Source organism: Gossypium arboreum, chromosome 9, assembly GCF_025698485.1.
Source record: "Gossypium arboreum isolate Shixiya-1 chromosome 9, ASM2569848v2, whole genome shotgun sequence".
Lineage (NCBI taxonomy): Eukaryota > Viridiplantae > Streptophyta > Magnoliopsida > Malvales > Malvaceae > Gossypium > Gossypium arboreum.
In genome coordinates this window covers 89,155,544-89,179,202 of record NC_069078.1, presented here as the reverse complement: position 1 = coordinate 89,179,202, position 23,659 = coordinate 89,155,544, and the positions used below count along the sequence as shown (strand labels likewise).

Here is a 23,659-nt window from a genome sequence, read left to right as displayed (position 1 = left end):
TATAATTTCATCATGTATTAATATATGATTGTATTATTTTTAAGGGTTTTAATTTTAAAAAAATTAAAGCACAATTTAACCACATATTAATTTATAATTTAAACATTTCTTGAAGGGTTTCATAATAATTTTTCAATTTTGTGGAGACTAAGACCCTTGATGCCCTTTTAAATTTGTTTTTCACATATTAACAAAATCGAACAACAATATATAGCTATCTATCTAAGTATATATCTTGTTGGTTGTTGCATTGTCACGTATATACGAATGATATATGAGTATATATTTGATAAAAGGATAAATTTAAAATTTATTATATAAAAATTATTATTATATTGGAAAAAGTGTTTTTGTTTTTATCAAAGGAAGTTTTTATACTGCATATAAGTTGTGGATAAGTTGTGGATGTAATATTTATAATTTAATTTCATCATTTTTTATTTTTTTTAAATATTAAAATTTTAGTCATAATCAAACGATATCTATTAAATTTTAATTTTATTCGATAAATATATTATTATATGTTTAATATTCGATAGATATATTATTATATCATTTCCAACATACTGATGCCAACACAGAATTAGGGGATTAAAAAGTAGGCAAACCAATTATATAAATTTTATTGAACTTTAAGCTATGTTACTTGGACTCGGGAGTGAGATTGTTAAATTTTTCTAAGTTTTTTCATATATTGGTGTGTACTCCTATGAAGACCTAAAATAATCTGTTACTTGAACTCAAGTGCAAGTATCAAATACGGTTATGTGCCTAAAATGGGTATTTCTATATTTTCTCTGTGTTTTTCAATCTATTTGGAAGATCATATCCTTGTACCTATGTCCGACAATGTGTCTGGCACCTGTGCCAAACACCGATACACTTCATGAAAAATAAATAGGTGTAGCAACTTAATGGTAAGAGTTCAACAGTCAATCACAAAGTGAACATCATGACCTCATATTATACAAAGATGGCCTCGTTACGCAAAAGCTATTCCCAGTTCTTTCATTAATCTGATACACGATGCCCCAACAAGTTCAAACACACTGCAAGATCCCACTCTACTCTAAAATCAAGACAACCTAAGTTCACTTGAGCTCAGCTCAATTAAACTATTTTATTTGATCCCCATACTCGAGCTCTAGCATGAATTAAGATTTTACGCAAACAATTTCTAATTATTTAAAGTATATATTAAAAATAAAAGGTTTGATTAAGCTTGTGAGACTGTTTGAATCGGGTATTAAGATGCTTGATTCGACTTGCTCAAGTTACTTGAGTTCGAGCTCAGGTTGATAATTACTGAATCAAATTCGAATTAAAAAATTCGAATCTGAGTATCTGGCAATTACAAGTGTATCATTTACGACCCAATACAGTACCAACCACTAGAATAAGAACCTGATTCACTGCTTGAGCTACTGGAACTACCGCATTTGCTGTTTGTATGGTTTAATTCCTTCTCTATTTCTATAGAAGGGTAGCTAGAAGTGGATGGATCACGACCAGCAACTTGTGCAGTAAATTACCTTTACAAGGCTGCATTGACGAATTGCTAAATCCTGACTCATTAGGAAGCTACAATGGGGAAAAAGACGAACCAATATCATCAATTTGAATCTTGCATACTGGATAGAAAATCAGAAGGGTATTGGCATAGAGACTTAGGAATATACCTCCATTTCACAAGGTTCAACTTTTGCACGGTTTTTGCTTCCCGAGCAAATAACCATCCAAAAGTTTTCGCAATTGAAACAAGGTTTCATCACTCGAGCATCGATGTCAATTTCAATCTCCTCCTCGCCCATTTGACCTTCAAGAGAACTATGTTATTTAAGGAAATCAATAATGTTTTCAGCAACTCGCCCAACAAAGACTCTAATTTCGTGCTCAACTCGCCGCTTTTCCGATCGGTCATCATCATCTAACTGCTCGACTTGAGAATACTTTCTTTTGGGGTTATTTTTTTCTATTTCATAGGCAAGATGTCACAATTCCTTTCAACTTCTATAGGGTGCTCCGCCGCTATTGAAGGCATAGCATCAACGACATTCATGGTTATAGGAAGCTTCTTTTCTATAGCTTTCCATCTTGCTCCAAAATATTTACTTAGCGTCTCGGCCATAATGTGGACATCATTTTCGGGTGGGTTATATGTCATTGCATATGAGAGTGTAAGAGGAACATCAGCAGCAAAGTCCAATGGACTAGTATACTGTCCAGAAGTTATCTTCTTTTTCACAGTGCCAAAATCCATAGGATGCTTAATGACAGTGAAACAATTCGGAATGTTCAACTTCACCACATCAACAGGGCTGTTGAAAACCCAACCGAAATTATGTTGCATCAAATGGTTGAGCAAAGCCTCGCATTGCTTCATCAAGTAAGCATTCGAATTACTCACTGCAATGGCCAGCTTCGGTTCAAATCGTCCCCATGTGCTCTTCTTTGAGTGGACTCCATTATGTCCTCCAAGAGGTCGTTTCTTACCTTGTCAATTCGATGCTCCAGACCGATTAAATTTATTAAGCAAAGGCATCTTCTTCCCATCATTGCAACTCCTGTTATCCGTAGATGGAGATAAAAAATCTAACCTAGAGCCCAAACTAGCAACTTTCTTTTGTAACAACCGAACCTGTTCAAGCTCTATTTTTAATCTCAACTCCAAATTCTTTCTCTCAGATAGTGACATCTTTGACAACAGCAATGCTTCCATGGGGACACCGAAATTATTGTAACTATCAGCATTCAAACCAATACATTTCCTTTTAGGTGCACATGTACCCTCCGATGCTGTCATTTCTGTATCGATCCGTCCTGAGCTCCCAATCCCTTCTGATTCACCCATGGTCTCAACCGCATGCCTATAACCAGAGATAAAACCAGAACGATTCCCTCCCTTAAAATACTCCCTAAATATCCCCATCAATTGTGAAAATGAACACCTTTTGGATTCCTTCGGTCCAGTGTATTCTAACGGAAAAGCTGTGCCATGAGATTAACTTCCAATGACCACACATATCAACAATTCCATTAAGGTTTACATTCGATGATACTTAATTGTAAAAACTCAAAACTCTTATCTACTGATTCAAACTCTTTCAAAGTTCACAAATGAACAGTTCATTACTCTTCAGAAGAATTCGAATTAGTATTCACATTCATCAAATAATAGAATATTCAATTAAGCAACTGAAGACATAAGCCCCTTTCCTTTTGTTTGGGTACACAAAAAAGCCTAAGACTGAAACTCCTATTGTCACTGCTCCCGACCCAGCCCATCTATCCACGAAAGGTGAAAAACTTGCTGAGCGAGAATAAAGCCTATCTATGCCAGAGAGAAGACCACAGTTTGGTCCACTAATTTTATTCCAAAAATCCAGCCGCAATCCCATACCCACAATTAGTCCACTAATAGAAAAATAGAAGAAGCTTCTAGTGTCACGGACTTAGGATTCTTGCCTCACAATCCGTGCTGCCTTAGGCAGTTTCTTACTCTAAAAACGCCTAAGTCAGCCTAACTTCCACAAAAAAAAGATTCAATAGAATTCTTCCCAAAACACAACTCAAGCGAAAGCTACTCAAAGCCAAACAAGATGAAAGAAGAATGAGACAAGAACAAGCCAAGAAAAATAAGAACACAAGAGAGAGAGAACTTTGAGTGAATGCTCTCAAGAATTCTTATTGCTCAAAACTCAAGTGCCTTACAATGAGGGAAGAGGCCTCTATTTATAGTTGAGCCTCTCCAAATCCAACGGTGCAAAATCAAGTACATCAACGGCTATGATTAAAGGGTATCTACAATTAAATCTCTAAGAATATAAAATGATATCTTCTAAGATTACATATCTTATCTAAGATATGTAATCTTGTAAAATAATATCTTATAAGATTACATATCATATCTAAGATCTCTAAGATTATAAAATCATATCTTTTAAGATCATGTTTCCATATTTATCTAACTTGTAGATGGGCCTTCAATCTCTTCAAGCAACGGGCCAGTCCGATTGGGCCAAATGACCTCTTTCCTTCTTGATAGATGGCACAGATGTGTCATGGTTGCGGGTTCCCATGCGTAACCTATGACATTCTCCCCCACCGAATCTAGCGACGCCCTCGCCGCAGGTTCGCATGGTATCGATCTATCTTGTCTTGAATTGCCACAAGGCTTCAAAGAGTTCCCAACTCATCTCACTATCCGGGAATCCCTTCTATCGGACCAAGTATTCACGCCGCAGTCACTAGTACTTACGTCTGACCACACGATTCGCTTCAATGTTCTCGACCTCTCAATCATAGGTAACTTTTACCCCCATTGGTGTTCTTTCAGACTTGCTTCGATTTGGGTCTTTTCCACCTTCATGGAATGGCTTAAGCATACTCACATGAAATACTGGATGAACTTTGAGCTTTTCAGGCAACTCAAGCTTGTAGGCCACCTTGCCTACCTTCTTCACAATTCGAAATGGCCCCTCATACCGCCGAACGAGTCTTTTGTGTAACCCATCATGTCACAAAATCAGGTGTAGTTTGGCAAGAACTGGGTCACCAACCTGAAATTGCACGTCCCTTCGATTTCGATCCGCCCATTTCTTGTTGCGCTTACTTGCCTTATGTAGACAAGCTCTAGTTAGCTCGTTTTGCTCTTGCCAATCCCTCGCAAATCGATAAGCTGCTGGATTCGGTCCCGCATAACGAGTTGCAACCATATTGGGTGTTGCCCCGTCACTATTTCAAACGGACTCTGGTTCGTTGCCCCACTTCGTTGTAAGTTGTATGAAAACTGGGCCACGTCCAACAACTTTGGCCAATCCTTTTGTGTCGCATTTACATAGTGCCGAAAATACGTCTCCAACAATACATTCACTCGTTTGGTTTGCCCGTCGGTTTGAGGATGCATGCTAGTGGAAAAGTTTTAAGTCTGAGCCCATTAACTTGAACAACTCTGTCCAAAATCGACCCTTGAATCGCCCATCTCGATCACTGATGATAGACTGTGGTACTCCCCAATACTTCACCACATGCTTAAAGAATAAGCGAGCTGCCTCCTCAGCAGGACACTCCTTGGTTGCGGGGATGAAAGTTGCATACTTCTAAAACCTGTCCACCACAACAAAAATACTTGCAAATCCATCAGATTTAGGTAAGCCTGTGATAAAGTCCATGGACAAGGTCTCCCATGGGTGTTCCGGAATGGGCAACGGTTGTAACAAACCAGCAGGGGCTTTCAACTCAACCTTATCTTGTTGGCATATTAAACAAGTTTTCACATAGGTCTCCACATCATCACCCATGTGAGGCCAATAAAATCGATCCTCTAATAGAGCCAAGGTGCGATGTATTCCTGGATGGCCAGCCCATTTTGAATCATGACATTCCTTCATGACTTCCCTTCGTAAATTCCCATGTTGAGGCACATATAGACGTTGCCCATAAGTGTATAGCAATTCTCCCTTGAGCCAAAATCGCCTCATCTTTCCATCTCTAACAAGCTCCATTAAATTTTTGGCCGTGGGATCATGGGACAGTCCTTTTTGAATGCGCTCTAATAAGGGACTCTCAGGTTGGCTTATCGTTGCAAATTCCATTTTTCGGCTAAGTGTATCGGCCACAATGTTGGCACTCCCCGGCTTGTATTCCATGCTAAAATCAAATTCTGCTAGGAAAACCTGCCAACGAGCCTGCTTGGGGGACAACTTTTTTCTGGGTTAAGAAATAGCTATTTGCAACATTATCAGTGAATACCACAAACCTGAAACCCAGCAAATAGTATCTCCATGTGCATAAATAATGCACCACTTCTGTCATCTCTTTTTCTTGGACCGTGTATCTTCGTTCTATCTCGTTAAGCTTTCGACTCTCGAAAGCAATCGGATGCCCATCTTGCATCAACACCCCTCCAATCGCATATTCTGAAGCATCTGTGCGTACCTCATACGCCTTTGAAAAATTTGGCAATGCCAGTACAGGCTCACTCGTCATCGCTTGCTTCACTTGGTTGAAGGCTTTCTCACACTGAGGGTCTCAACCCCACACTTTGCCATTTTTCAACAGGCCCGTCAAAGGTGCAGTGATCTTAGAATAGCCTTCAATGAAGCGACGATAGTAATTTGCTAATCCAAGGAAAGACCGCAACTCTATCACCTTGGTTGGTGACTCCCAATCGGCAATTGCTCGAACTTTACTTTCATCCATTCGAATCGTGCCACCTCCCACAATATGGCCTAGAAATGGCACTTTTCGTTGGGCAAAGGAGCATTTATCCTTTTTGACATATAGCTCATTTTCTCGTAGAGTTTGGAACACCTCCCCCAAGTGTCCCACATGCTCTTCGAGTGTCTTACTATACACCACAATATCGTTAAGATATATAACCACAAAACGATCCAAGAAATGTTGTAATACCTTATTCATTAGGGTACAAAATGTGGCCGGAGCATTTGTCAACCCAAACGGCATCACCAATAACTCAAAGGACCCATACCTAGTTACATAGGCTGTCTTGGGCTCATCCCCTTCAGCTATTCTCACTTGGTGGTACCCCGATCACAAATCCAACTCAGTAAACTATCTCGCACTACCAAGTTGATCGAAAAAATCTGCAATAAGAGGAATGGGATACCTGTTTTTTATAGTAATTTTGTTTAAGGCCCTGTAGTCGATGCACATTCTCAAAGATCCATCATGCTTCTTTTGAAATAATACAGGTGCACCGAACGGGGCTTTAGATGGTCTAATGAACCCGGCATCTAAAAGCTCTATCAACTGCTTCCGCAATTCCTCTAGTTCCGGTGGAGCCATCCGATATGGTACCCTTGCTGGCGGTTCAGCATTAGGCAACAACTCAATCTTGTGGTCCACCTCCCTCTTAGGTGGTAATCTTTTGGGCAACTTCATGGGCATTACATCTTGAAATGATTTTAGCAACCGTTCCACTTCCTTTAGAATTTCCCCCTCGAATTTATCATCCATATTGTCTTTCAAGGTAGCTAGGTAAAAGACTTCATTTCGACGGACTCCTTTAGCAAATTGAATTGCCGACAAGGTTTTTCCTTCCATGCTTCCCTTCCTTTTCATTCTCACCATATATCGTTGGTTTGCATCGGAGATAGTCATGTAATTCTCAGAAGGGTGAATATCCGCATTAAGCCTGTCAAGTAAACTTAATCCAACTACAAAATTGTAATCATCAAGTGGGATTACCTTAATGGTCGCTTTGCCCGTCAGCTCGCCAAGTTTAAGTTCCACCCCTTTTGCCACACCCGTTATGGGAATGCTTTCTGAATTCACCATTTTGATTCATCTCGAATCTTCCTCGATTCTGAGGCCAAGTTCCTTTGCCATTTCTTTGGACATGAATAAATCAGACGCACCAGTATCAACAAGTGTATTCAATCTTCTGCCAGCTACAATGATGTCCACAAACATCAACCCATTGGTTGACTTCTCTTCGACACCTCTTAATATCGGATTTAGGCTTTTGGTGTCATCTTCGGCTTCCTCGCTTGCCTCCATAGTATGAAAAGCGGCTTTCTTTGGACAGACACTCATTCTATGTGGGCCTTGGCAAAGAAAGCACTTCATTGGTCCTTTTCTATCCCAAGGCTTACCTTGACTAGACTTTGGGCTTTCGTCATTCTTTTCTCTTTGATCCTTGTCTCTCCCACCATTGCCTTTGGGTCTCGACTTGGGATTGGAAGAATCATTATTATCGAACTTTCTTCCCCCAACATCATAGAAATTTTCTGCCTTGGCCATAGCTTCGGTCAATTCGGTGATATCTAGGCGACGCAACTCTTGCTTGACCCACATTTTCAAACCATCCTCGAACCAATAGAATGCTTCTTTCTCGTTCAAGTCTGAGATCTGAAGCATCAACTCGCTGAATTCCTGAACATAATCTCGAGCGATTGCCTTGTTGCGTGGCCATTTAACTTAGCACGAGCCTCCTTTCAAAGATGTTGCGGATAAAACTGCTTCTTTAACTCTCTTTGGAACTCCTCCCAAGTTTCAATGGTCGTTCCTCCACGTTTCTCATCCATGGACCTACGTCTCCACCACAAGAGAACAACATCAGAAAAGTAAATTGAAGCGGTGTTTACCTTGGTAGCATCATCCTCAATGCCAATTGTTCGAAAATATTGCTCCAATTCCCACAAGAAGTTGTCCACTTCTCTTGCGGACCTAATCCCCTTGAACTTCTCGGGTTTTGGAACATCCACATGACGTTGCTTCGATCCTGAAGCCAACATCCCACTTTCCATAGCAGCCTTACAAATTCTGAGCTCCCCCTTAAGCTCAGCAATCTCTTCTTTCGTGGCAGTCAGCAGGGCCTCAAGAGCTTCGTCCCTCCCTGTCTATTTATCTGAAGTGGATCTGAGGAAGTCCAACACAAACTCCTTGCTATCTTCCCTCAGTTCCTCCATACGGGTCAGGACCACTTCGAGTGTCTCCTTCATGTCACCAACGGACTCCTCGAGATTAACCACTCGAATTTTCAAGCTCGACAGCATATCCCTCGATCGACTGGCCTTTCTAGACCTTTCACGGGTCTCCATTGGCTCATTCTGATCAACAACTTCTTTCGACATATCTCAAAAGTGCTTTCGAACTGGCTCTGGTACCAACTGTCACGGACTTAGGATTCTTGCCTCACAATCCGTGTGGCCTTAGGTAGTTTCTTACTCTAAAAACGCCTAAGTCAGCCTAACTTCCACAAAAGAAGGATTCAATAGAATTCTTCCCAAAACACAACTCAAGCGAAAGCTACTCAAAGCCAAACAAGATGAAAGAAGAATGAGACAAGAACAAACCAAGGAAAATAAGAACACAAGAGAGAGAGAACTTTGAGTGAATGCTCTCAAGAATTCTTATTGCTCAAAACTCAAGTGCCTTACAATGAGGGAAGAGGCCTCTATTTATAGTTGAGCCTCTCCAAATTCAACGGTGCAAAATCAAGTACATCAATGGCTATGATTAAAGGGTATCTACAATTAAATCTCGAAGAATATAAAATTATATCTTCTAAGATTACATATCTTATCTAAGATATGTAATCTTATAAAATAATATCTTATAAGATTACATATCATATCTAAGATCTCTAAGATTATAAAATCATATCTTTTAAGATCATGTTTCCATATTTGTCTAACTTGTAGATGGGCCTTCAATCTCTTCAAGCAATGGGCCAGTCCGATTGGGCCAAATGACCTCCTTCATTCTTGATGGATCGCACAGATGTGTCATGGTTGCGGGCTCCCATGCGCAACCCATGACACTAGTGCCTTGCATTTCACCTTTGTATTTCAGAGCAGAGAGACCCTCACTAACTCTATATATACTCTTCATTTTCTCTTCTGCTTTTCATCCCTCGCCTTCCATTCATTTTTTTTGCATCGACCCAATTTAATTATACTATCGGAGTGAAATAAGCGATCTAAATAAGAACAAAGGCTAGACTATATTAGTAACAAGTAAATCTTTTGTATGTAAAAAATCTCGATATATTTTTGGGATAAAGGTGAATTGTAAGGCCTAAGACGACCCATAAATCACTTGGTCACGATCAACTTTGTACGCCTACTTGGGTATTGAGCATTTACCTGTAAAAATGAAATTCCTTGGAATGTATAATTACAACTCCGTAAAATGGAATCGGGTAACTTTTTTCTTACATATGGAACCATTCATATATGTGGGGATAACATATAGATTTATTTTAAACATATAGAATATAGATTTATTTTATAGGTATCCGTTTGTATCCATTTGATTCGATTGACTTTTGCTTGAGCCGGATGATGAAAAATTATCATGCCCGATTCCTTTTGGGGATGGATCTAGAAAAATTCACCCATCCTAATAACATAAAAACCTGACTTGAACGATCCTGTATTAAGAGCTAAATTAGCTAAAGGTATGGGTCATAATTATTATGAGGAACCCGCATGGCCCATTATATATTTCTCCAGTAGTAATTCTCAGTACTGTTGCTTGTAACGTAGGCTTAGCGGTTCTAGAACCTTCAATGATTGGTGAACCCGCGGATCCATTTGTAACTCCTTTGGAAATATTACCTGAATGGTATTTCTTTCCTGTATTTCAAATACTTCGTCAGAAGACCTAACAATTTATTGGGTGTTTTTTAATGGTTTCAAGACCTAGGGATTATTAATGTACCATTTTTGAAAATGTTAATAAATTCCAAAATCCATTTAAATCGTCGATGGCAACCGCTTTTTTGATTGGTACTGCGAAGAGGCCTTTAGTTGGGTATTGGAGCAACCGATTGATAAATCCCTAACTTTAGGTCTTTTTTAAATTGAATCAATTAAAAAAGATATCATGATGTGCGTATCTAAATAGTAGCCACTTCAAAGGCAAAGTGAATTCTCCTTAGATACATTTATTCAATTCTGGTCCAAATCTATGGATTGTGCTGAAGGTTCAAAATCCATTGGATTAAAAATTTTGATAAATAAAATTCGAAATGCTTTTTCTACTTCTTTTCTAGAATGCCCAATATTTGTTTTACATCTTCGTGCGAAAGTGTTCAATTTTCATAAGGTTTTCTCGATTGTTATTCAAAAGGTCCAATAATGTATGTATATTGGACTTTTGAGACAATTATAGATCCCGGAGGCAATTCGATTGGTCAATAAAAATATATTTCAATGCTATTTCTTTTTTCTTTTTGTTAGTTTAACTAATCTATCATGAAACGGAAAAAAAGGTAAAGTAACATCGTCTTGATTGTTTTCTAAATGTAAGTTTTCTTCTTCGCATGTAGAAAAGGAATAAATAAATTAATCAAATTTAGAAGCTTCATGAAGTGCTTCTTTCAAGTTAAACTTCCATTTGTCCATATTTCTAGAAAAAGTATCTATTGTTTTCATTATCATTCCCATAACAATGAATACTATGATTCGTATTTGAACAAGCATGAATCTGACATTTATAAGATAACGTCGTGAAAGTTCTTTGGCTTTTATATCGTATCCTCTATTTCTCTCGATTTGTAATCCAATACACAAATCAATTGGTTCGATTAAGTGGCTACATGCGTGTATTATCAACGATTTCTCTGAAGGTGGTAAGATGATGTCTTGAGCGATTACATATCCGGACCCTTGGCACAAATAAAAGCGTTACGAGTTCCATACAAATTCCCTCTCAATACAATTTCTTTCAAATTCATTAAAATTTCATGGATTGATTCTTGAATACCTACTATGGTAGAATATACGTGGGGTATTTTCTCAGATTTTGCACTTGTAATGCATGTTCCTTCTAGTTCTCCAAGCAAAGCTCTTCGCATCATAATGCCTACTGTGTCGGCTTGGTCTTTCATAAGTGGAGACAGAATAAAGCGTCCATAATAAAGGCGCTTACTATCTGTTCTTGTTTCAACACACTTCTATTGTCGTGTCCGAGTCAAAGTAGAGACTTTTACTTTCTCTCGAACCATAGCAATATTATTTTATTTGATCAAATCATTGAATCATTTATTTCTCTTGAAATCTCTTTAGTTTTTATTTCTACACACGTTTTTTTTAGGGGGTCTCCAACCATTATGTGGCATAGGGGTTACATCCCGTACGAAACTTAATAGTATACCACTTCTACGAATAGCTCGTAATGTTGCATCTCTTTCGAGACCGGGACCCTTTATTATAACTTCTCGTTGCATACCTTGGTCTACTCTCGCTCAAATAGAATTTTCCATTGCGGTTTGAGCAGAAAAGGGTCCCCTTCTTGTACCATTGAATCCACAAGTGCCTTGCGCAGAGGACCAAGAGATTACCCGATCCCGTACATCTGTAACAATAACAATGGTATTGTTGAAACTTGCTTAAACATGCATAACTCCTTTTGGTATTCTACGTGCACTTTTCCGTGCACTACTGCGCCCATTCCTATGTGAACCAACTTTTGGTATAGGTTTTGCCATAATTTATCATTTCATAAAGATAAGTCAGAGATATATGGATATATCCATTTCATGTCAAAACAGATCTTTTATTTTTATTTGTTTATCGTTTTTTTTAAGATTAGTTTCTTTTCTTTCAAGAGTTCTTTTTAGAATAGAAATATTATCCTTGTCTTTGTTTATGTCTCGGGTTAAAACAAATTACGATAATTCGTCCCCTCCTAGGGATTAGGTGACATTTTTCACAAATTTTACGAACGTAAGCCCTTATTTTCATAGTTGTTATTCCTTAAATTTTTCCAAATTCGCTTATTGGAAGAAAATAAGTTTCTTGAAATTTGAATTGGATCCCCTCGAAAGGAATCTTGAAGTTGAAAAAACTACTCGTTCGAATCCTTGTTGCGAAGTCTATAAATTATACGCCCCCTGGTTGAATCATAAGCACTTATTTCACTTTTGTTGACTCTATCCCACGTTGGTAAAACTCTCCCGAAACATAACCTAAAATCAGTTCTTCATTATCTAAAGGAATCCGGAGTGGGAGTGAATTACTAATTAAACCTTCATGAATCCATTTTTTTGTTCTTTTATTCCAGGTAAAACTTCCTTGACGTATCAACACCGTAGGGCAGGAGGAGTTCTATTAGACAACCCGTGCTTTTTTCTTCTTTTTTTTTGCACAAATGGAGAGTTTCGGATACAATTAGTATACCAGACAGATTACCATATATAACACAAAATTTCTCCACCGATTCTTTCTAGTCGAGCCTCCCAGTCTGTCATTATACCCCGAGAAGTAGAAAGAATTACAATCCCCATCCCGCCTAAAATCCTAGGAATTTGTTGATAGTTAGAATAGATTTGTAGACCTGGTCGATTAATCCGTCGTAAATTTAAAATAGTTCTATGTGGTCCTTTTCTATTCCTTCTATGTCGTAGAGTTAAAACCAAAAAATATTTGTTACGTTCCCGATGTTTCCTTACGTTATCAATAAAACCTTCTCGTAAAAGTATTTTAACAATGTTTTCAATGATGTTAGTAGATCCTATTTGAATCGTTCCTTTTCTATTTATATCAGCATTTCGTATAGTCTTCCTTCTTTTCATTTTGCAAATCTTCTTCCTTCTTCTCATTTTGCAATTTCAAAATGTTTAAAATCATTAATTAAAAAAATATTTTTTAATATACTAATTACAAATAATTAATGGTTATATTTAAATATTTAATACGTGTTTATATATTCTAATTAAATTTTATAAGTAATTAATATTTATTACTTAAAATATTTAAAATTTATATTTCATTTATTAAAATATTAATAACAAGTTATAATTTTTTTATATTCTTACTAAAATATGATAATATTAACTAATTTAAATTTTATTTAAATGCATATTTATTTCTTAATAATAACATTAAAAATAACATGTCTAAAATGAACATTTTATTTCTCAAAAGTACTTTTTGACAGTAATGACAAACAATCAAATTTTAAACTAAACTTTTTCAAAAAGATTTCTCAAAAGCATTTTTCCATAGAACTTTTCAAAAGCATTGCCAAATTATATCCGACTGGCCCGACACTGTTAATAGGGTTTCAGTCATTTTTCAATTTCCAAATCAATATACATTTCAATTTGTTTCTCAATATTCACATATAAGTCATAAATTCAATTCAATATCAATAATCACATACTTACCTTTACTATATTCACTATGCATATTTGTCCCTTTCTTTTTCTTTTTCTTTGTTTTATTTCTTTTATTTTATGTTATTTCTTTTATTTCTTTCCCTGGTCTTCAAAAGTAGCTGCACCTTCCCCTTATGATTTTGGATTTGTAATGGCTGCTTCTACTTGAATCAGAGATTCCGTGATCTCCCTCAGACTTTCTTTAATTTGCTTCATATCACTTTTTTTTTTGTTTTTTGTTTTTTACATGAATAAAATGATTCGAATCATAAACAAATATAAAGGCAAAAAAACCAATAAATAGTGAATGACAAAAAATAGAAAGGTGCACACCTTTTTTGGCTCTTCCCTGAGCTCTTTGAGCTCTCTAACCCAAGTTTTATTTTGCGGAGGCTTAAGGGGAGGGATAGTCTCAATTCTGGTCTCCTCAGCACTCTCCAACTAAATTTTTATAGCCTTCTTTGATTTATTCAATCTTATGAACCTCTCTCCTCCACCGGGAGCTAGTTTACGGTCCAACCTTTCGCCAAGCACATTTGTCACCACATTTGGCTCAAATCGTTTATTTTTTAGTGCTTTTACCAAGTCAGCTCTGATCTTAACCTTACCGCCGGCTTCCTTCAAAATATGATACAAGGTTTTCTCAGCAGATTCCATCCTTCATTAAGATTATCAATCAAATCACCTTGATACAAAAAAAAAAAGAGTTAAAACGTAACGCTATAACTCACATCTCAAACGACATTTGGACTTCCGTTTGATTCTTTTTCTTTTTAGTTTGCTTCTTTTTTTTTTTTTTTTTTGCAGTCTTCCTTTTGGAGGTGTCTCCTTGTACAATCGATGTTGTGGAGGTTTCTTCCTGGACCGATGGTGTTTTAGAGGCTTTTTCATGGACTGATGGCCTTTTAAAGGTTTCACAATAGACCGATGGAATTTTCGAGGTTTATTTAGCAACAACATTATCTCCATGCGTGGAAAGCATAACCTCCGCTACTAAATCTTTATCATCATTTTTTTTTTGACATTTTGAATTGCAAAAAAAAGAAAAATCTGGCCAAACGCTAATGAAGAAAAAATGAAAAGCAAAAGAAGAATATAGAGAGAGTTAGGGTCTCTCTGCTCTAAGAAACTCAAATAAGAAATCAACATGGAGCGAGCAACAAACTTTTTTGTATTTTTTTGTTAAGCTCTATTTTTCCCCTTACCCCTGGCTGCTACAAACTGTGGGCCTCGTGGGCAATTTTTTTAGAAATATTTATAATTGTATTTTGCTTCATTTTTTTTGTGTAATGGGCCTATTTTGCCCGGGGGCCAAATAATAAATAAAACAAAAACAAAATAAAACAAAAAAGCAGTAGCCCAATTACAAAGAAAAGAATAGTAACCCAAATGGCCAAAACCCAAAACAGCCCAATACAAAAATAAACAGAAAAACAAAACAAAAAACTAGGTGTGCCGCCCTAGTCCCTAGCCTCTGCCCACCTGTTCCACCGCTCATTTGCACCTACAGAGAAGCAAAAAATAATCATTAACAAAACAAGTTACCATTGACATCTGCTGAGGCTCCTGGTGCGGCTATGGCTGGAGGAAGAAAAGTCACCGAGAGAGTTAGCGAGGGAAGCCTTCCTGGTAGTTGTCTTGAAAACTGTAGTAGCCATTGAGAAAACAAAAGGCAGAGAGAGAGAGATGAGCGATTGAATGGGGGAATTTATTAGGGATTTAGAGAAGAAGAAAACTTATGATTTTGGAGCATTTAATTTTGAATCGAGAAAATTTAAAACGAACGCAAAAACAGATACAGCTAAACCAGGACAGAGGGAGCTACAGAAGAGAAAATGATTTTGAAATAATGGGGAGATTGGCTGAGAGATCAAAATTTGAGGAAATTTGAAATATAGAGGTGTAAAAATAGAAAATAGACACTTAATTGTAATTATTCATTTTTATTCTGATTGAATAGTAAGGATCTTTATATTTGCTATGGTAATTTATTAGTAGTTTTAATTCACAAAAAATATTTTTTAAATTTTAAAAATACATGAATACTAAATATATACGCTAGTTTATGAAATTTCCTTTAATTTTAGAATCTTTTAAAGTTTTTAAATTTTAGTGATTTTTTAAAATATATAAAATTTCGTGGAACTTTTATATTTCATGTATTTATATAATTTGTATATATTTTTATATTTTAAAAATGAATAGAATCAAGCTGAAATTAATAAAATATATAAATAGGTTGAAGGTTAAATTTATTATTATGTATATTAAAAATTAATTCACATTTTTATTGCTCAATTAACGAAAATATGGGTGACTATTTCACTTTAACTTAAAAATTTTAAATTAACAAATAATTGAAAGAAGTAAAGAATTAAGTAGAGAGATCAAGCCTCGTACTTAAATAATTTACACCAAAAAATAATCAACCAATTCCATGGGTGGGCTGACATAGTTAAGTAAATACACAATCGTATGTAAATTTTATATTATATTTAAATTATGTAAAAATTATCAGATCGAGTGCATGTCTAGAGCTGATCATGGGCTGGGTGGCCCAACCCGGCCTGAAGGCTCGCATGAAAATAGGAGGGTTTGGGTAAAAATATAGGCTTAGAAAATGGGTTTGGGCAAAAAAACGAGGTCCGTTTAGAAAACGGGCCGACCCTCGGGTAAGAGTTTTTGGCCGAGGCCATCCACCCAACTTTGAATTATATATTAATATATTTTTTATTTTATTTTTAATCATTTTAAAATTTTAATATAACCATTTTTTTATTATATTGTCAATTTATGTATTGTTTTAAGAATTGTTTTAGTATCATTTTTATTTGTTTTAATATTTGTTTTAATATTTTTAAATATATTTGATTTATTATATTTTTAAAATTAATATGGGTCGAGCCGGATCGAACTCGAGCTTAACAAATTTATTTCGGGTCGGACTTAAACAAATTTTTAGGCCCATATTTTGGGCCGACCTAGGCCCCAGCCTAGTATACGGGCCTAAAATTTTATCTGGACCCGACCCGGCACAGCCCATGATCACCTCTATGCACGTCCAAAGAGGATGAATAAAATGCAAAAATGGTAAGGGGAGGGGAATGGAATCACGTGGGCTCAGCCCCGTTAATACTATGGACCCATCTTGTGGGACCCACCCACCAACCCAAGTTGTTCAAGCTTTGGATGGATCTGTTTTTTTTTTTAATTCTTACATTGTAATACCTTTGTTTTTTAGTATTTAATATTTAATTTATGTGATTAATTTTAAAATATATAATATTTAATATATTATTGTAAAAATATTTCATTTGTATTGTAAAAATATACAATATTTAATAACATTACATGAGCTATCTAGAAAAAATACAAATAAAAGCCTTGTATTAGCCTCATTAGGCCTCTAGTTTGGAAGGCTAGAAGGCATTCATATTTCTTTTCAAACATAGTACCTGAAATCAAACCACAGCACTAGGATAGAGGATGTAAATAACATATCTTTTCTACCCTAAGAGATGAATTTTAGCTTTAAGATTTTGGGATGCTATTAAAATTTTCAAAAAGTTAGGAAGATTTAATAAAATTGTTTAAAAATTTTAGTAAGTTTAATTAAAAATTCCAAAAATTTAAAGTTAAGTAAAAATCAATAAAAAATTGGACTTAAATTTTCAATATATGTAAAACCGACTCAATGAAAGATAGTTATATTAATCTAAATACCAACGATGTGACCATTGAAGATTCAAACAAATCAACAATGAATAAAAAGTTGTAATTATGACCAAACATATAAATTCAAAGTGTGAATTATGGTAACATTATTTGGTTAGGTAGAATCGAATCTTATTACTACCCACTCCATCAATTGAAGGATATCTATGCTAGTTATTTAGAGCTTTCCTTGAAGCTATTGTTTGCAAATTTGCTGGCCGAGGTCTCATTCTTTATGGGCCCATGATAAGACACCAACCATGGCAAAGCCTTTAAAAACAAGCTTCCAATGTTGCCAAAAGCCCCGTTAATACTATGGACCCATCAACACGCCATGTGCCTTAGAGAACACCATATATAATTTTTTTATATAATTTAATTCGACTGTCGTATCTTTTTTCTAATGCGAGGCTTCTTTTATGTCCATGATTTTTATTTTTTTTTTGGGGGCGTGGGGGTGGGGGACGAAGAATATTTTGTAGAATATGTGTTGTTGTAGTTCTTCGGCTATACACAGTATGATTTTTTTTTCATTTATTTAAACGATTATATTTGATCAGAATATATATACAACTATTTTAAAAAATGAAGATTCTCATAATTTGTTATTTCAACTATGTGAGTATATATATTATTTTCCAAGAGTTCCATATATTTAAAGAGTTTTTAAGTATCAAAGCTACATGGGTATGTTCATATATGAATTTAGATATGCATGTTGGTAAGGGATTTCTGACTTTTAAGAGAAGATTATGAATTGTTATTTGTCTAAAATCGGTAGACTTTTTAATCATGGGCGAATTTAGAATTTTTTTTATAGAGTAGAAATGAATTATAAATTTTTAAAAGGTCAAAATATAATTCCATCATCTATTAATATATGATTGTATTGTTTTTGAAGGATTAATTTTTTTTTTTAGGAAACCAAAGTTCAATTTAATCACATATTAATTTATAATTTAAACATTTCTTGAAGGGTTACATAGCAATTTTTCAATTTTGTGGAGACTAAAACCCGCTCTGAACACACTTAGTATTATCGCTGGTTAGGTTTTGTCTCTTAATTCTACGAAGAGCTCGAGAAAATTGCTTAAACATATGATAAAAGCGCCTTGTAAAGTACTTGAGAAGATAGACCATACATGCGCACATAATCATCCTTTAAAGAAATATAAACAAATACACTTCGCGAGGTTTGAACCCATACCCTATAACAACATATAGAGCAATTTTGAGTTATTACACTACTACTTAAAGCTAGCATGTTATATATTATTCTGACTCTAAAGTATCAAAACATATATATACAAGGGATAGGCAGGATTTTCCATTTAATGATAAAATTTCCATTTAGCCCATTAAATTTTTTTTTTGAAATTATAAATTAATGTAATAATAAAATTAAACTTTAACTCTAAATTTTTAAAATTTATTTTTTAATTCCTCAATTTTCAAACTTTACACATAATTAAACACATATATCTAATTAATATTTATATATTTAAAGAGCTGTACTATGAATATTAAATACGAATGCCTCAAAAATTGAAGAGTTTCATTTGAACATAGAAAATATGGCAGCATTGGTGATATCAAACAAGATTATTGATGAAATGCAGCCAATTCAATTGCAAGAGTTAAATGACAAAAGTTCAATAGACCAATAATAGTGAGTTTTTAGCAGCGTAAAGGGCTCTAAGACCTCCTTATTCAATTATTCTTAGCATCATTTATATATTATATTTGTTTCTTGCATTTCAATGTTCTCAACAGCCGGCACCAAAAAAAAACATATTATTGTAACACCAGCATTTTTACTCTCAATAGGGGGACATTTTTTTCACATATTAACAAAATCCAACAACAATATATAGCTATCTATCTAAGTATATATCTTGTTGCATTGTCACGTATATATGAATGATATATGAGTATATATTTGATAAAATGATAAATTTAAAACTATTATTATATTGAAAAAAGTGCTTTTTGTTTTTTATCAAAGGAAGTTCTTTATACTGCACATAAGTTGTGGATGTAATATTTATAGTTTAATTTGGTATTTTTATTATATATTTTTAAATTTTAAAATTTTAGTTATGATCAAATGATAGCTATTAAATTTTAATTTTATTCGATAAACATATTATCATATATTTAATATTATGTCAGCTTGTTAATTTCTCATAATATTCACAAAAAAGTAACATCTTCCACTTAATTGATTTAAGACTATCTTCAAGTTATGATAGAAATTTCAAATTTTAAAAAATATAAAGACTGAAAATGATCAATATAGACAACATGGACTAAATTTGTAACTTATATATAATATATGGCTAATATCAAATTTTGATTTAAACAAATTAAGCTATTGTTGTTTGGGTTGGAATTAAAAATTTAAAAATAAAAATTTCAATAATTAAAATTAACCAAATTAAACTATAGAGATTAAATCAACAACTTATGTATATTACACGTACTTATAGCATAATTTGAGCAAACAACTTTCTTAAGTAAGAAAAGTAAAAAGTCAAAGAGAATATGTAGGACTGCAGAAAATGACATTTACCACGACTAAATTCATGGTTACCACCTAGAGTGGAAGTTTAGACAAGTTTATTAATTACATCCAAAATGTTGGGAAGCCAAGAGGCAAGGTAATTGTTGAAATATTTATTCTCTAAATTTGATTTTTTTTCAATTTTGACTCTTAATATTTTTTATTTATATTAATCAATACAGAAATTTCATCTTTACATTAATCTTTAAATATCACAAAAAAAATTTTAAAATTTATCCAAGTTATGTCACTTCAAATTTTTAGTAAAAATTATTTTTAAATAACGATATGATACAATATTAGAGTATTACATCATCACATGGATAAAAGATAGAAAAAATTGTCAAGTTCTAAGACTAATACGATAAAACAGTTTAAGGATTAAATTGAAAAAATTGTCAAAGTTTTGGACTAACTGTTTATTTACCCTTCTTTTATTTTATGTCTTGTCTGAGTTTAAGTGATGCATGCTCTAAAAACGCCAATCAGATTTGTCCGAATTATTGAATGAAAATCTCGATGATAACGCTTTTACAAGAAAAGCCCATTGCATAGGTTTCTTATTTAAAGCATCGAAGCTTGGTCTTAGGGTCTTTCAGAGCTTTGTTGAAGATATTTTAGAAAAAAAGAAGAAGAAAAAACAACAATGTCTCATGGTTTCTTGCCAAATGAGTTTCAAAATTCAGATAAGATCGATGAAGTGATCAGTCTCGATCTTACGCTTTCCGCCATGGGCATGACTTTCTGTTCTCACCGTTTTATGCCTTTAATTGTGGACAACGATGATAATAACTGGAGCCGCCGGTTTTTTGAAGAAGAAAACAGAGATAATAAGAGGCTGAAAGGAACTATTAACGGCGGAAACAGCGACAGTGGGATGAGCAGGAACGGCAGCAATGGTAGTTTGAGTAGTTTGTCAAGTCTTCATTTCAGAGACCATATATTGACTTACAGTAAAAGGTACCTTGCTGCTGAGGCAGTAGAAGAGGCGGCGGCTGCTGCGGCAGCGATGGCAGCCGGTTATGAAGAAAATGGAGTCGAAGAAGACGAAACGGCATACGGGATGAGGCTAGTTCAGCTTCTCATCGCTTGTGCTGAAGCGGTGGCTTGCCGCGACAAGTCCCATGCCTCGGCGTTACTATCGGAGCTTCGCACCAATGCCTTAGTGTTTGGCTCGTCGTTCCAGAGGGTGGCGTCGTGTTTCGTTCAAGGATTGGCGGACCGTCTCGCTTCGGTTCAACCACCAGGGACGGCGGTCGGCCGTGTCCAGCTGCCGCCGGTAATGAACATAATGGACATCATGTCGGATTCCGACAAGAAACAAGAAGCTTTCCGCCTTGTTTACGAGATTTGCCCGCACATAAAATTCGGTCACTTCGTAGCTAATTTAGCTATATTGGAAGCCTTTGAGGGAGAGAGTTTGGTCCACGTAGTGGACCTAGGGATGACCCTTGGTTTACCACAAGGTCACCAATGGCGTCACCTTATTCAAAGCCTCGCCGCCACACGTGGCGGCGCTGGCAAACCACACTGTATACGTCTCCGTATAACCGCCGTCGGTCTCTGCGTAGACCGATTCGACGTTATCGGAAAAGACCTTAAAACCTACGCAAAATCCATGGGAATCAACCTGGAATTCAACATCGTTGAAAGCAATTTAGAGAATCTAAAGCCTGAAAATATCAAAGTTTCCGATGATGAAGTCCTTGTCGTTAACAGCATTCTTCAACTTCATTGCGTCGTTAAAGAAAGTAGGGGGGCTTTAAACTCAGTTCTTCAAATGATCCATGAGCTTTCCCCTAAGCTTTTAGTACTCGTCGAGCAAGATTCAAGCCATAATGGACCTTTTTTTCTCGGAAGATTCATGGAAGCACTCCATTATTACTCTGCAATCTTCGATTCCCTCGACGCAATGTTACCCAAATACGACACCAGGCGAGCCAAAATGGAACAGTTTTACTTTGCCGAAGAGATTAAGAACATCGTGAGTTGCGAGGGAGCTGATCGGGTCGAACGGCACGAGAGGGTCGACCAGTGGCGAAGACGAATGAGCCGAGCAGGGTTCCAAGCTACACCATTGAGGTTGATGAGTCAAGCCAAGCAATGGCTTGGGAACAATAAGGTTTGCGAAGGTTATACCGTTGTGGAAGATAAAGGGTGTTTGGTTCTTGGTTGGAATGCCAAGCCCATTGTTGCAGTTTCTTGCTGGAAATGCTAAGGAACAAGGACAAAAACACCATGGATGAGAGATGCTCACTACTTGTTTGTTAAATTCCAATAAGACAATATTTCCAGTAGTGGAAATGGAATGGTTATTGTAAACCATGCTTGTGATTTTATGCTTTTAAGAACTTTGTTGCAGATGAATGAACAGCTACGATGGCTGCTGAAACTTGACCCTATTCTCACTATGATTGAACAGAATTGAAATAAAGACAAAAAATGTGTGTGTTTTTGTATGTGTAAAATTAAACTGGATTTTTCATTTGTAATTAAACGATTCGATTAATTTTTTTCAGTGATTAGACTTTAATTTGTTTGATTTTATTAAGAACAAGATTAATTAATCATACGACCTCAAACTATGGCTTAATTTGAAAATTGATCTCAATCTTTAAGATGTTTTAGTTAAGTCCTCAAAATATTAATATTGTATCATTAACCTAGACTTTTAATTATTAGCTCGAATTTGGCCTTGAATATATTTAAAACACATAGATGATCTTTTAAATACATTCATTATCACATAACTTAGATACGTCATTTAAAAAAAAATCCTAAATTTTAATTGGAGTTGTTGAGTGTTTTTCTATATGTCTCTCAAGATGGGTTAATTCTATGTATTTATATGATACTGTTACTGTTTATAGATGTGACATGCTAAGTAGGCCTCCGTGCATGATGGCACATACCCTATCTTAGGGTTAACACGCGTATACTCAAAGTTGGTTCGCATACAAAGGGTTCACACCATGTGTAGGCAAACTCATATTACGTACTACATGTCCTTATATTAGGCTCGTCTATACTATGTAAAAGCCCAATTTCAGTGAAATCGGAATAGTGGTTTTGGGACCACAAATTCGAGTCCGAAAAATAAAATTATTTAAATTTCATAAAATGATAGGTATTATGATAGGAATATTGCATGAAAATTTTTATAGAAAATTTTTTATCAAAGGATTGAATTGAATAAAATGTTAAAGTTGTGTACTAATAGCTATAGGGATTATATAGCTAGAGAATTCAAAATGTGAGGTCCTTATATGGCAATTAGGCCATTGATGAAAAATATGTAGACATTTTTAATGACTCATCCATGGAAAATTGAAAAGGTGCAAGGATTAAATTGGAAAGTGAATAAATTAATATATGATAAAATATTAAATAGAATAAAAATTATTTTATATCATCAACTTTTCCATAAAATACATGGAAACCCTAGGAGAGAGAAAAGAAAATTTCTCAAGCTTGACTTGGTAAGTTCTATGTCTCGTTTTTAGTGATTTTTATATTTTTGAGGTTGGGAAAGATTAATCTCTTTAATTGGGGATTAAATTTAAAAGAAATTAAAGTTTAGAAAATTACCCATGAATGAATATGCTGTAAATTGAAAGTTTTTGATAGAAAATGAAAGATTATTGATAGATAAACCACTTTTACAAAGTGATTTTTAGTGAAAACATGTGTAGGGACTAAATTGCAAAGTAGTGAAATTCTAGGAAAAATTCTAAAATCTATGAAATACATGT

General features: G+C 35.1%; 1 protein-coding gene, 1 long non-coding RNA gene and 1 pseudogene across 2 annotated transcripts; 1 reads left to right on the top strand and 2 right to left on the bottom strand.

Annotated features, from left to right (window-relative positions):
* Window positions 1-1,366: 1,366 nt before the first annotated feature.
* Window positions 1,367-4,139, bottom strand: LOC128279288 (transcription factor GTE10-like; annotated as a pseudogene).
* A 9,688-nt stretch (window positions 4,140-13,827) lies between these two features.
* LOC128280605 (uncharacterized) lies at window positions 13,828-15,585 on the bottom strand. The gene is made up of 2 exons (XR_008270697.1): window positions 15,231-15,585; window positions 13,828-15,134 (listed from the first exon to the last, which is right to left on the bottom strand). It is a non-coding gene; the product is annotated as an uncharacterized LOC128280605 (long non-coding RNA).
* A 4,808-nt stretch (window positions 15,586-20,393) lies between these two features.
* LOC108456273 (GRAS family protein RAD1-like) lies at window positions 20,394-22,380 on the top strand. Its single transcript, XM_017754868.2, has one exon. The coding sequence runs from the start codon at window positions 20,554-20,556 to the stop codon at window positions 22,123-22,125; it is 1,572 nt and encodes a 523-aa protein (XP_017610357.1). The 5' UTR covers window positions 20,394-20,553; the 3' UTR covers window positions 22,126-22,380.
* Window positions 22,381-23,659: the final 1,279 nt, after the last annotated feature.

Excerpts from the sequence above, each read along its gene's own strand:
- LOC108456273 (XM_017754868.2), top strand. The coding sequence starts at position 20,554 with ATGTCTCATGGTTTCTTGCCAAATGAGTTTCAAAATTCAGATAAGATC.